This window comes from Hippocampus bargibanti, linkage group LG19 (assembly GCF_051943395.1).
Source record: "Hippocampus bargibanti isolate YZ-2025 linkage group LG19, ASM5194339v1, whole genome shotgun sequence".
In the NCBI taxonomy this organism is placed as follows: domain Eukaryota; kingdom Metazoa; phylum Chordata; class Actinopteri; order Syngnathiformes; family Syngnathidae; genus Hippocampus; species Hippocampus bargibanti.
The window spans coordinates 3,511,910-3,525,692 of NC_142752.1; the positions used below are offsets into that span (position 1 = coordinate 3,511,910).

Below are 13,783 nucleotides of genomic sequence, written 5' to 3' on the forward strand. Positions count from 1 at the left end.
TGAGGGAGGAGGAGGAGTGCGGGCGGGGGTCAGATTATAGGCCTGGTAGTATGCGCCGAGAGGAGCTAAAAAAAGGAAAGAAATGGGGGGGAGAATGTGGAGATGGAAATGGAAAAAAAGAGAATGCACAACTTCACCTCGATGCGGTGCTCGAATGACTGACAGCTCCTTCTTGACGTTATTTTTGTGCTTTTACATCAGAATAATTAGGTTGTCGTGCTAATCATGAAGCAGGGAAATACCAAAACGTTGCACCTTGATAGCAGAATATAGCTATCTCGCTAGCTATCTACTGTATTGGTTATATAGCTATCTTGCTGGCGAGCTATAATAATAATAATAATAATAATAATAATAATATTATTATTCTTCTTCTTCTTCTTCTTATTATTATTATTATTATTATTATTATTATACATTTAATTTCTAAGCATCCTTTCAAAACTCTCAAGGACACTTTACAGTCACGGGATAAGAACTTTTTTTGTGTGTGTGGGTGAGCAGCGGCAGCCATTCGCGCCAGCGTTCACTCTACCCGGAAGTAACACAGCAGCAAAGTTATGAAAGGAAGAGGAAAGGAAAGAAAGAAGTAGAAAAACAAAATAAATCAAGCTAGCTATTTAATAGCTATCTATTAGTTAGCTCGCTTTCTAACTATTTGAGTTACTTCCGGGTTGTGTGAACGCTGGCGCGTGTGGCTGCCGCTGCTCACCCACAGAAAAACTTATCCTGTGACTGTAAAGTGACCTTGAGAGTTGTGAAAAGTGCTTATAAATGAAATGCATTATTATTATTATTATTATTATTATTATTATTATTAGTGTTATTAGTGTTGTTCCATGTGTGAATTCCAAGATGGCTGCTGTCAGCAAAAAAGCTTTATATATATATATATATATATAGTCCAATTAAATAGCTAATAGGAGACCTGTAAATGCATGTTCGAGATGAGATTACATCCAATATTTTCCGCCGTCAGGAAAGTTGTGTGTCTTACAGCCCACACTGGAACGACTCAAGCCTGCATCGCCATGGTAACAAACAGGAAACGGCGTGCCAGTTTTTCAACGGTTTCACTCGCTTTCCTCCTTGTGTGGCCATTCTTTCAAAGACAAACGCTCGCCTGGACCGAGGGGCTAAAAGTGGACAAAAAAAGTTAGTCTTAGTGGCTTTTGACACTCGAACCGCATTGTGTGAAAGCCTCAACAATCCCAGCAGTGTTATATTATAGTATCCAAGCCAAACCACCACAGCCCCAAGCCACAAGGTTCTCCTTTCTGTTTATTTCTGCTCCCAACAAAATTCTTCTTGTATTTCACTACCTCTCATTGATCCGTCTTTGCATCTGAGGCCATCAAACGAAACAGAAAAGCTTTGTTATAAATCTTCGGTCCAAAATGAGTCACTCGGGTGATTCACTCATTCCTCACTAGAATTCTGTAAAGGACTTCTGTGATGGCGCCAACCCCCCCCCCCCCCCCTTTGCCCCCACCTTGATGCGTGCTTTGTTTTGCAAGTCTTTCAAGCAGCGTTTTTTTCCCCCCATCTATCATCACGTTACTTTCCTCTCTGCGTACATGTTTTCATAGAAGCGGTTTTGCAAATTAGCTTAAAGGACAACCGGCGTCACTTTTTTTGTTTTTTTAACGGACATCAGAAAAACGTTTTATAGCATCTAAAATACCCAAAACACGCAGTATGATATTTTTAGTCAAATGCAAAACACCAATAAAAAAAGTGTCCAAAATCTATTTGGTATTTGAATACATGAAAATGATAATATATTTACTCTTCCAGGACCTTATAATGTGGTGTGCCTAATATTCGGAAATCTTTTTTGTATTAATATACTATATTTGGAAACATTTTTTTATTCATTGAACGTGCACCTTATAGTCCATATATATGGAACATTTTGAAAATACACCATTCATTGTGGGTGCGCGTTATACACTGAAAAAAATTATTTTCATAAATGAAAATTAGAATATACAGTAAAGTCTCGTTATATCGATATTCAAGGGAGTCCGAAAAAATATCGATGTGGACTATGTGCCTGTTTTTATATATTTTATATGCTGCATATAGTTGTATACTTCGTTATTCGTTGACTTTACTGTATTTAGTCCAGTGCGCCTTATTTATATATTTATATATATCAAAATGTTGTTAAATACGCCATTGAATTGTAAATACGCCATTCAATACACCAGCGCGCCTACTACAACGGAAAATATTTGTCGAAAATGAATCCACACACATTTTCCAACCAAATATTTATCAAATGTGTCTTTTTATTTCCAGGTATCAGTATTACCTCCAAGTAAAGAAGGAATTATTGGACGGACGCCTCCACTGCACGGTGGAACAAGGCATCAGACTAGCTGGCCTAGCAGTGCAAGGTAAGAATGGCCGACAGCTGACACCTTCACACCCACACAAGAACAAACTCGTGCGAATCATCTTGCCGAGAGGACAGACAGTACAAGAGGGCCCAACCTAGCGCACTTTTTTCCTCAGCTCGTCTTGACTTTTGCGACCTAATATGGCTACATACCGCCAGGAGAGCCCAGTTGACTTAATGGTACTCTATGGTATCACTTTTTACACACACGTGTGCACACACACACACGCATTCCGAGCTGATGTCTGTATCTCTGGAGGGAATGTAAACAGACTGTTTTGCTTATCAACAACTCCAAGGTTAGTCTTGGCGTACGGCAGGAAGACAGTTATCAGACGGGGAGGCGACAATCCGCTTACTACGAACAACGCTTAGGATGCAACTGTTGGACGGAAAGGTGTCGAAGTGGGAGTCGTATTCAATCTTATCAATCACTTTCTGCACCCTTTTTGTTGGATGAAGCAATTCTAGAATGAAAGAGGAAAGGATCAAAGTGTCCTTTTCACCAATGGATCAGGGATGTCATGGTGACATATGCACGTCTGCTAAGAGTTGAAGGCAAACACGAAGCTGTAGCACCCATTGACGAAAAGAGATTGTCTCGCATCTATCACACGTTAATCCGCTTCAATTCCAAGCCGCGACAGTTCCAATTTTGTTAAGTTAGAGAAAGAAAAATGAAGAATTGGGGGAAAAATATGTTTGGGTGCAGTTTTAACAGAAGCTAATGTTTTCTTTCCAGCCGACTTTGGGGACTTCACTCAGTTCATGTCTCAGGACTTCCTTAGGGAGTATGTCCTCTTTCCAGTGGTGAGTTACCCCTCTAACTTTTTTGTGGCCATTTGTACCTTTTAAACATCATCATTTTCAAATCTCAAATATCTAGAACTGGCCTAATGGAGATGAGGTGTTGGAGGAGTGGACTCAGAAGGTCGCAGAAGAGCACAAGAGCCACTGGTACGGCCATTTTCATTCGCTGTCTCAACTCAACTTTACTTATAGAGTATTTTAAAAACAACCAATTTGAAATTCAAATTTGAGACTGTTGACTTTGGACAAGGACAAGGGTCACTGGAGCTTATTGTGGACAAAATGTCTTTTTTTGCTTATCAGGACATGTCTGACAGTCATCCCCATAGCACTGAAAAAAACCAGCATGCCTTCTTCAGATAGCAACAAATATAATGAAAGCAGCAGGGGCCCCGAAATTGAGCCCTGTGGAACACCATATGACATTTGGGCATATGGGAACTGAGAGCAAGGCTAACAGGATCAAAAACAGTGTTTCCTCTAATACACATCTCGTCCTGCAAACGAAACAGAATACTAGGGTCACTACTTAGAACCTCGAACTATAAAATTGCTTTTCCCACAGTTTTTTACAAACTGTGTACATCTAACATCCACCTTACGACCAGCTCGACTTACGACCACCCGTACTTAGGACCACGACCTCCAGACCCTATTTTAAAAATTTTAATTCTACGCCTGGCACCGCAACGCGCTAGCAGGCCGGCAACGCGTATGACAATTTTGGCCAGCCAGCCAGCATCTCACGCTCGCACAGCAATCGACCGTGTGATGGCACCAGAGGGGGGGGGGAGTTTTCGAGTCATTTAGCCTCTGAGTCGCTATTCAACATTTTGAATGGATTTCAACTTCCGACCATTTTGACTTACGACCATTTGGTTGGAACGGAACCCGGTCATAAGTCGGATGTTACCTGTAGATGTTTTTAAGTGAATTCCATGATTTTTTTCTCAACATATTATACGTGTTTGAAAGTCACTGCTGAAAATGTGCAACGTTTGAGAACTCTGTAGGACTTAATTGTATAGAAGAAGCATTATATAGATTTTCACCATTTCACTTGAGAACTTTACCATTTTTCGTATCTCGTAGTCGAATGCAGGCGGCCGAAGCGGAGCTGTTGTACATCAAGGAGATCGAAAAATTAGACGGCTTTGGCCAGGAGAGTTTCGCCGCTAAGGTATGCAGTCTAACCGCCAAAAAAACCTCTTATGCTTAAAACAATAATCTTTTTCTTCTGAAATATCGCATTTATGTGCAGGACAACTACACCAATGACATTTTCATCGGCATGTCTTTCATCGGTGTGTTCGTCAAGCACAGAAACGGCAGATCGATCATGCTCCACAGGCGAGTTTTTCATTTTATTTTATTTTATTTACATCCTGGACCTGTTGCGACATCATCATATTGGAGTGGAAAATTGTTTGTGTGTAAACAGGTGGAAGGATATCGGTACCATCGCTCACAACAAGTCGGCCATCACGGTGGAGATAACGAGTCGCGATGACACCATCATCTTTCACCTGGTGAGTGTTATGTCTGACCGTGAACGCAAGGACACTTGATTAGGTACACGTGCGACAGGCGTCAACCAAACTCCGATTTGCAAAAGTAAAAAAAAAATTAAAAGACCGTTTTAGTTGAGGATTTATTTGACATGATTTGTTAGTAGCCAGATTGTACTGTATGTTAAGTTGAGCTTGGCATGTTAAATGATGCCTATAATTTGAAAAAAAATTTTAATAACTCGCAGATGGTGTGTATGAATAAAATATTATTTCTATATATTAATGGAATTATAATGAAAATTAATAATAATAATAATAATAATAATAATAATAATAATAATACATTTCGTTTATAAGCGCCTTTCAAAACTCTCAAGGATCACTTGAAAGTCACAAGTTAAGTTTTTCTGTGGGTGAGCAGCAGTAGCCACACGCGCCAACGTTCACTCAACCCAAAATAACTCAAATAGATAGAAAGCTAGCTAGCTAGCTAGCTAATAGAAAGCTAGCTAGCCAAATAGAAAGCAAGCCAGCTAGCCAAATGGATAGCTGGCCAGATAGCCAGTATTTGTTCTTGACAGTTGAATTTCTCATTTCCTTGTTTAGTCATATTTGATATACATCACTTAATCTATCCTTTACTTTTTTCTGCTTTTGTAAAAAAAAAAATACATGTAAGTAGTATTTAATAGGAATAAAAAATGTGATTATATCATTAAAAATTAATAACATTTCAGTATGACCTAAATTAGCACACTCTAATTTCCGATTAAAAATGTAACTCTCTTTTTATATAAAATTCTTATTATAAAATGTAGTATAAACTATTTTTGTCAAATAAAAAGTCATGCACATAAAGACACAAGCCTCAATGTAATGGTTAGCTAAAATATATATGATTTTTTTTCTAAATAAGGTAACCAAAATCTCATGAAATCACCTTTAGCATACTGGTAAATTAATACCTCTTTCCAAAATGTATTTTTTTTCTCCAGAAGGTACTTGTATCATATTAAATAATGTTAGTTTACCGAATGTTATTGCCCGCGAGTGCATCCCAAGGACAAAATTCCGCCATGAAAGTGTCAAATACCGCATGAATGTTTTGTCTTTTTGGGCCCACAGGAGGATATGGAAATGGCCAAGTACATCGCTCGCCTGTTCACGGCCAGACACAAGTTCTACAAACAGAACAAGATTTGCGCAGAGTGAGTCTGAAGGACGTCGGAAAGCCAAAACACGTGCAAAGCCGTTTGCTGAACGAACCCCTCATCCCCGTCCTTCGTATTCATTGTCACTTATGTCTTTTTAGACCCACTCATTCCCCTGCACCAATCAGGAGAAGGCCCACCTGGACACACCGCCTTTCTCTGGTACTCTCAGCCTATCAGAAATCCACAATCTAGCTCCCACCCCACTTTTTTTTTTGTCTGGCCGTTGCTTCGTGTTATTTTCAGCGTGAATGAAGCCGGTGATTTGCGCGTCTCCTTTGCTTGCCGGCTCTCCACAATGGCGGTGCTAAAAATGGCACAATGGCTGCCTTCCCTGGCTCTCAAGTATCTGTGTCCAGAAGCACAAGCGCTGCTTGTTTCCGGTCGCTGGCACCAAAATATGTTGTAAAATGTTGCATTGAACCAATTCCAACTTGGATAAATAAGTTTTAACTCATTCAATGCCAGATGGTGTGCAAAAATGTGCCCACTCCAGTGCCAGGGTTTTTGTCATTTTCACTGAAATTGCAGGACCCACAGAATATTGAGTTTTAGGACTACATAAACAGTCTATTCCGTGTAAGAAAACGTACACTCTTCATCAGAAAAAAAGTGTTAATTCCTAAATAATGTGGGTCGGGAGTTATATGAGCTTGAAATGAGGACGGCTGTACAAAATGCAATGCATACATATTGGTTTCTATAAACATAATACATTTCATTTATAAGCGCCTTTCAAAACTCTCAAGGTCACTTTACATTCACAGGGTAAGTTTTTCTGTGGGTGAGCAGCGGCTAGATAGCCACACAGCTAGCAAGCCATCTAGATAGCGAATAGATAGCTTGGTAGCTGGCGATATAACTGATATTGAATGGAATTTACAAAGTTATATAGCGCTTTAACAGTAGCTGAAACTGTAACAAAGCGCTACCATGGACAAAATGCAAATGCTGCCCCCTCGTGGAAGGCAAAAACATTGCCAGTGGTCTGACCAGCGCTTTATCGGTACCCCCGCAAGAAAAACCAAAACATGAACAAATTCGGAAATGGCGCTTCATGACATATTTTCAATTCCCGAATAAATTTGGGAATGGCAGCGAATGGGTTAATGACTGATATGATGATATTAACCAATAAAGACGGAGAAAGGCTTTTCGATATCAAAATAATCATTTATTGACAAATTTACAAGCCCCCCACCATGATGGGGGCATTAGCCTTTTTTCATGTTAGCGCTTTGTTACAGTTTCAGCGCTATATAAATCAATATGTATGTATTGTATTAAATTTTGTGCAGCAGCCCCCATTTCAAGCTCACATAACTCCAGACCCATATAACTTAGGAATTAACTGTTTTTTTTCCTGATGAAAGAAGAGAGTGTAAGTTATCTTACCACTTTTGTGACACATCCGCTGTTAGGGCAATTCGCTACACGAAATTACCTAACATCCGCCATTCTGCCACGCTTTCCTTGCAGCCACGGCCGCAGTCCTGTAACTTCCAGACGATGCATTCTCAGTACGGAGAACATTTCCAAGACACAAAGAGCTCTCAAGGTACCCCCACGCACCCATAAAACATCCCAAATGCTTATCATTGTTGAAATAGTCTTCCTAAAAGTGTCTTTTTACACGATTGTCCTCGTCCCTACCGCCATCCAGATAGCATCTTCCACGACGACCCCTACTACAAATCCGAGAGCAGTTTAGACCACTGCCAGGTGGACTTCCCCTTCCGCAACGGCACCCTCCCCAACGGAAGCATGTACAGCAGCCCCAGCCTGAGCTCCCTCAACCACTCGCAAACCTTCGTACCTCCCTCGCCGATGTCCTCCAACCTCAGCATCCCGGGCAGCGAGCTAATGCGGCCGGATTACATCCCCAGCCACCGGCACAGCGCCATCATCGCCCCGTCCTACCGTCCCACGCCCGAATACGACGCCGTGATGCGACAGAAGCGCCGCGTGCTGCACGCTCACCACGATCTCCACAGCCAGTCGCTACGCAGTTTGAATATTAGTAACGCCTGCGCCTATCGCCAACCGGAGGCTTTGGTTTATAGCCAGCCTGAGATGAGGGAGAGGGGCCCTTATCACGGCTTGGGACCCAGTCCTGGACCCTACGCGCAGGTTAGCTAAACGGCTGCTATTTCATGCTAAGATCATGCTAATAATTTCTCATGTGTACTCTGTAGATCAGCTACAGCAAGCCGGTGTCTCATGGTCCACTTCAGGGAGGACCAGCAAGTACTCAAGGCGCTTGCCATTCCCCTTGCATCAACGGAAGCGGTGGAAACGGCGGCGGCGTCGGTGTAGGAAGCTCAATCTCTCACACGGTTAGCACACCCGAGCTAGCGAACACCAAACAACAAGGGAGCAACCCCAGCGGCTACGCCGCCACGGCTCACGTGATGAGAAACCACATATCGCGCCCTCCGCCGCCGTATCCCGCCGCCGCGTTCCGACCGGCCACCAGCACGCCGGATCTGGCTAGCCACCGCCTGCGCTGCATCGGCGGCAGCAGCCCGGAGCTGGTGACCCGCATGGTGCAGCTGTCGGTTAAGACTTTCCAACCGGACAGCTCGGCGGTGGTGCACCAGTCCTTGCAGGAAGTGAGCGAGCCGCTCACCACCACCGTGGCCAAGCAGCGCTCCACGTTGGGGAAGCGCCACAGCATGGAGGTGATCAGCAGCATGAGAGGCGGCGCTATGGAGGCCATGGCCATGAAGGCCATCAACGCCGCTCCTCTCCATCGAAGGAATACGCTGCGGGAGCACGTGATGCCCCCGCAGCCGGTAGCCCAAGCGCCCCAGCGCCATTCCCCGCCTCCGCCGCCCTCGCCGTGTAAAGACTTACCCATGCCCTCACCGAAGGAACCCCCGGCGGCGCCCCCGGTGGCTTACCAGCATCAAAAGACTCTCTCCAACGCCACCATGCTAATCCACAGCAGCGAGAGCGAAGAGGACGACGACGACGACGAAGAGGACGAGAGGCCAGAACTGGACGTCCAAATCCCGAGTCTCAACGAGGACATTAGTATCAGCGCCCAATTGCAGGCCGCCTTGGCCAAGCTGCCCAACAAGCCCCCGCCGGAGTACCCGGGCCCCCCCAGACCCGCTAGCAACATTTCCATTCACAACCACCACCACAACCACACGGCGCCGCACGGTACCCAAGCGCCAACGGATCCCGACCAAGCCCAAGAATGGAATCCCGCCGACGGCGAGCCCGACGACGGGGGTAACGGGACTCTGACGCGAGGCGACCAGGGCGCCGTCAACGGCAACGTTTTGGGGCCGTCCATTTCGGAACCGGACTTGACAAGCGTGAAGGAGAGGGTGAGGAAGGAACCGGTGAAGGAGAGGCCCGTGTCAGAGATGTTCTCCTTGGAGGACAGCATCGTGGAGAGGGAGATCGCGCAAAGGGTGAGACTTTTCATCATTACGCCATTTCAGACGTAGAGCGCCATCCCCGAATTTGTTCGGGTTTTGCTTTTTCAGTTGAGCTAGCTATCAAGCTACCTATTTGCTATCTGTTTATCTATTAGCTAGCTATTTCAGTCGAGCTAGCTTTCAAGATACCTATTTGCTATCGGTTAGTTATCTATTAGCTAGCTATTAGCTGGCTGATAATAATACATTTCATTTATAAGCCCCTTTCAAAACTCTCAAGGACACTTTACAGTCATAGGATATTTTTTCCGCGGGTGAGCAGCGGCAGCCACACGCACCAGCGTTCACTCAACCCGGAAGTAACATAAATTAAAAAAACAAAAACAAAACGAAATAACAAATAATATGACAACACAAAGACACAGCGAGTCATTCATTCTTCAGCATGTTCTGTAGCTAATAGACAGCTAATAGCTAGGTAGCCAGATAGATGCTATCCAATAGATAGTTAGCTAGGTAGCCAGCTAGATAGATATCCAATAAATAGCAACTATCGGTCATGGCTGAGTAGCTATCAAGCTAACTAGCTATTAGCAGTCTGGCTGGCTGGCTAGCTAGCTAGCTATCTATTAGCTAGCTAGCTTTCTATCTATTTGAGTTACTTCCGGGTTGAGTGAACGCTGGCGCGTGTGGCTGCCGCTACTCACCCACAGAAAAACTTATCCTGTGACTGTAAAGTGACCTTGAAAGTTTTGAAAGGCGCTTAGAAATGTAAAGGCAAATCCAAAATTATTATTATTATTATAATTATTATTACAAGAAAAACCAAAACCCGAACAAATTCGGCAAATTCGGCCAAGTCAAATGAACACGCAAATAACACACATGCTTGTTATTTGAATGTCCCGAAATTGAGATGAGGCAAGATTGAACCCCCCCCCCCCCTGCGGGGTTTACTAGCGTCAGAGATTAGCGAAGCTAATCCCGTTTCACAGAAGGCAGGAGGAAGCGGACTGCTTAATGCGTATCACAGGCAAAAGGCCGTTCGGAAGCAAGTGAACGTTATGTTTCCCGTAAGCGCGAGTATGACAGTGGGATTCGCTTCTTTCTTAAAGACGTTGGAGAGACAAAAAATGTCGGTGGACTCCATGAAGCGGCCGCTGATGATGGCCGCCCTCAATGGCCTCTATGCGACCCGCATGCCCGTTCCCGAGTGTCCGACGGACGACGGCGCCAAAACTGCCACAGACGAGCGGGTAAGAACGCCTCAGCTATTGTTTCTTCATTTTGAGTGTTTCAAATTGAGTAAGTAAAATCACGAAACAAAATGGCGTCGGCAGATGGGCAATTCACAGCAGGCCTTTGTTTGCATCGTTGCTAAACTCAGAGGGACAAACCCTAAGTAGGATATGGAACGCGTGGAACGCCGGCGCTTTAGTTAGCGCCTGCAGAGTCTCGCCGGTATGCTAAGAATGCGAGATGGCCTCCGTGATGGACATTGGGAGAAAATAAAATAATAAAAAAGAGGAAAAAATCTCTAATTGTTCATTAATTGTGATGCTGCGATTGTATATGTTGGTCACTCTGTTTAGCTTTCTATTGGCTATATGGCTAACTAGGTGGCGAGCTATCTGTTGGCTATCTATGAGCTATCTACTAGCTGGGTGACTGTCTTTCTATCTATTTAGCTATCTATTAGCTAAATAGCTATATGGGTGGCTGCCTATCTAGGTAGCTATCTATTAGCTATCTACTAGCTGGCTAGCTAGCTTTCTCTCTATTTAGCTTTCTCTTGGCTATATGGGTATCTAGGTGGCGATCTATCTGTTGGCTATCTATTAGCTATCTACTAGCTGACTGGCTGGCTTTCTATCTATTTAGCTATCGGTTAGCTATATAGCTACCTGGGTGGCTGGCTATCTAGGTAACTATCTGTTGGCTATCTATTTGCTATCTACTGGATAGCTAGCTAGCTTTCTCTCTATTTAGCTTTCTCTTGGCTATATGGCTATCTAGGTGGCGATCTATCTGTTGGCTATCTATTAGCTATCTACTAGACTGGCTGGCTTTCTATCTATTTAGCTATCTGTTAGCTATATAGCTACCTGGGTGGCTGGCTATCTAGGTAGCTATCTGTTGGCTATCTATTAGCTATCTACTGGCTGGCTAGCTATTTGGGTTACTTCCGGGTGTGGCTGCCGCTGCTCACCCGCAGAAAAACTGATCTTGTGACTGTAAAGTTTCCTTGAGAGTTTTGAAAGGCGCTTAGAAATGAAATTTATTATTATTGTTATTATTATTATTTATTATTATTAATGTATAAAAAGTAGAAGCATCAGGTTAGCATGAAGCTAATTGGCAGTCCACGTAATTGACTGGTCTTCCTCTTGACCCGCCAGTGTAAAACATTGGAGCTGAAGCTGGAGGAGGAACGCGTCTTCACAGAGTACGAGCAGGTACCCAAAAAGAGGGCGGACGGCCCGCTCACCACCGCCACGCTACCCGAGAACGCCGAGCGCAACCGCTTCCGCGACGTGGTCCCGTACGAGGAGAACCGAGTGGAGTTGGTGCCTAACAAGGAAAACAACACGGGGTACATCAATGCATCCCATATCAAGGTGGGTGCTTCTGGATTTTGAGGATCGGGTCTTTGTCGATTCATTTGTCCTTTGCAGGTGTTCATGCTAAATCTTAGCAAGTGTTTTGGGGCGTTGTATCTATTTTATCTATCAACGGTCGCTGGCTAGCTCTCTATTAACTCTCTATTAGCTAGCTAGCTAGCTTTCCATCTATTTGAGTTACTTCCGGGTTGAGTGAACGCTGGCGCGTGTGGCTGCTGCTGCTCACACACGGAAAAATGTATCCCGTTACTGTAAAGTGACCTTGAGTTTTGAAAGGTGCTTATAAATGAAATGTATTATTATTATTATTATTATTATTATTATTATTATTATTATTATTATTATTGTTATTTGTTATTTGTATTTTTTTATTTTTAAAATTATTTTTAAATTTTTTTTATGATTTTTATTTTTTAAAAACAACATTTATAAAATTCTAATAATTGTAGTTTTTATTGTGCTTAAAAAGTACAAATAGTTATCCTGCTTGGTGAAAAAAAAACTAATGTAATTAAATTGTGAGACTTAAAGAATAAAACATTTGATATTTTGTAATTATTGAAATAAATTAATTACATAATTAAAATAAATATGTACTTAACTCATTTACTGCAATTCCTGGTTTTATTTTTCAAATTTTTGAAAAATGTAATTTTTTTTGTAGCCTCGGGAAGCAGTCCTCTGCTCCCTCCAACCTTAGAGAAGGGACCAATCATAGCAGAGGTCTGGCGCCGCCAGCTCTGTACACTAGGGATATATATAGGGCCAGAGCTACCAGCAAAATTTTAGTTCGCTGACGAAGCCTCTTGGATGAAAAGCGTCCGACACCTTCAAAGAAGTACATATGTCATATATAATATATTTTTTTGTAATTATTCAAGTAGATGAATTACACGAATGAAAAAAAAAAAAGAAAAAAAAATAGACAATTCGTGTTTAGTCTTATTGAAGTCGATAAAAATAAACACTAATATTTCTTTTTTTAAAAACAATTGATTTATTGAAAAAAAAAATGTTATCAAACCAAATAAAATTGGAGAATATTCGCATTAGCCAAAAACTGACATTTCTTAGTCCAGTTTCTTAAAATGGCATGAACAAATTTACTTACTACTACTACTACTACTACTAATAATAATAATAATAATAATTCCATCATTTCATGACGAATGTTCTCCTAAGTAGTCCCTGACATTAAAAAGGTGGAGCTGAATCGGAATCGACCCGTGTTCGTGTTGCTCTTTTCAAACATCTTCAACGACTCCTCCAACGTCTTGCTGTCACTCTTCATTCATCAGCTCCCGCGTCTCAAACGGGGATTTGTTTGACAACCACATCACACGGCGGACATGAAGGGCGAAGGCTTAACAACACGCTGTTTTTTTTCTCTGGCTTTGTGGTGGCCTTTTGAGTAAAGAAAAGATGAAAGTCGGCAGGCAACCCTTTGCAGCTCCAAAGCGCTTTGCAAGAATTCACCAGGAATGCGCTGGCTAAAACTTCTTAAATCCACCTGAGCCGCTCAGTCTTGCCTACCTTCCTCGACACGTCGCGCGCGAGTTTGCGTTTGGTGTGATCGGCGCCGGTCACGACCCTGCGTAACCCTCTTAGCGTGTTGTTTCAAGCAGCCAGCACACATGAACAAAAAAAGGCTTTCATTAGAGCTTTTTTTTTTTTTTTTTTTTGCAGTCACGCATTGGTTTTTGCTGGTTCAAGGTTGAAAGTCGTATGGATTTTTTGGGGGGTCATTTTCCCCATTTTCCCCCCTTCTTTTCATGTATTTATTCATCTATTTATTTATTTTCTTTACTTTGTTTATACCACTATTTATAATATT

General features: G+C 42.7%; 1 protein-coding gene across 7 annotated transcripts in view; it reads left to right on the forward strand.

The window, feature by feature from the left end:
* The window catches only part of LOC148883604 (tyrosine-protein phosphatase non-receptor type 14-like), a 40,946-nt gene that overhangs the window by 23,802 nt on the left and 3,361 nt on the right, over window positions 1-13,783 (forward strand). For all 7 annotated transcript variants that reach the window (XM_089021583.1, XM_089021588.1, XM_089021589.1 and 4 more), the window contains 13 exons: window positions 2,305-2,402; window positions 3,147-3,214; window positions 3,291-3,361; window positions 4,307-4,394; window positions 4,476-4,564; window positions 4,656-4,743; window positions 5,851-5,933; window positions 6,038-6,098; window positions 7,416-7,494; window positions 7,600-8,066; window positions 8,132-9,361; window positions 10,444-10,584; window positions 11,728-11,946. In XM_089021583.1, coding sequence (XP_088877709.1) covers window positions 2,305-2,402; window positions 3,147-3,214; window positions 3,291-3,361; window positions 4,307-4,394; window positions 4,476-4,564; window positions 4,656-4,743; window positions 5,851-5,933; window positions 6,038-6,098; window positions 7,416-7,494; window positions 7,600-8,066; window positions 8,132-9,361; window positions 10,444-10,584; window positions 11,728-11,946 — 2,782 coding nt within the window. The remainder of the gene's footprint in view (window positions 1-2,304; window positions 2,403-3,146; window positions 3,215-3,290; window positions 3,362-4,306; window positions 4,395-4,475; window positions 4,565-4,655; window positions 4,744-5,850; window positions 5,934-6,037; window positions 6,099-7,415; window positions 7,495-7,599; window positions 8,067-8,131; window positions 9,362-10,443; window positions 10,585-11,727; window positions 11,947-13,783) is intronic.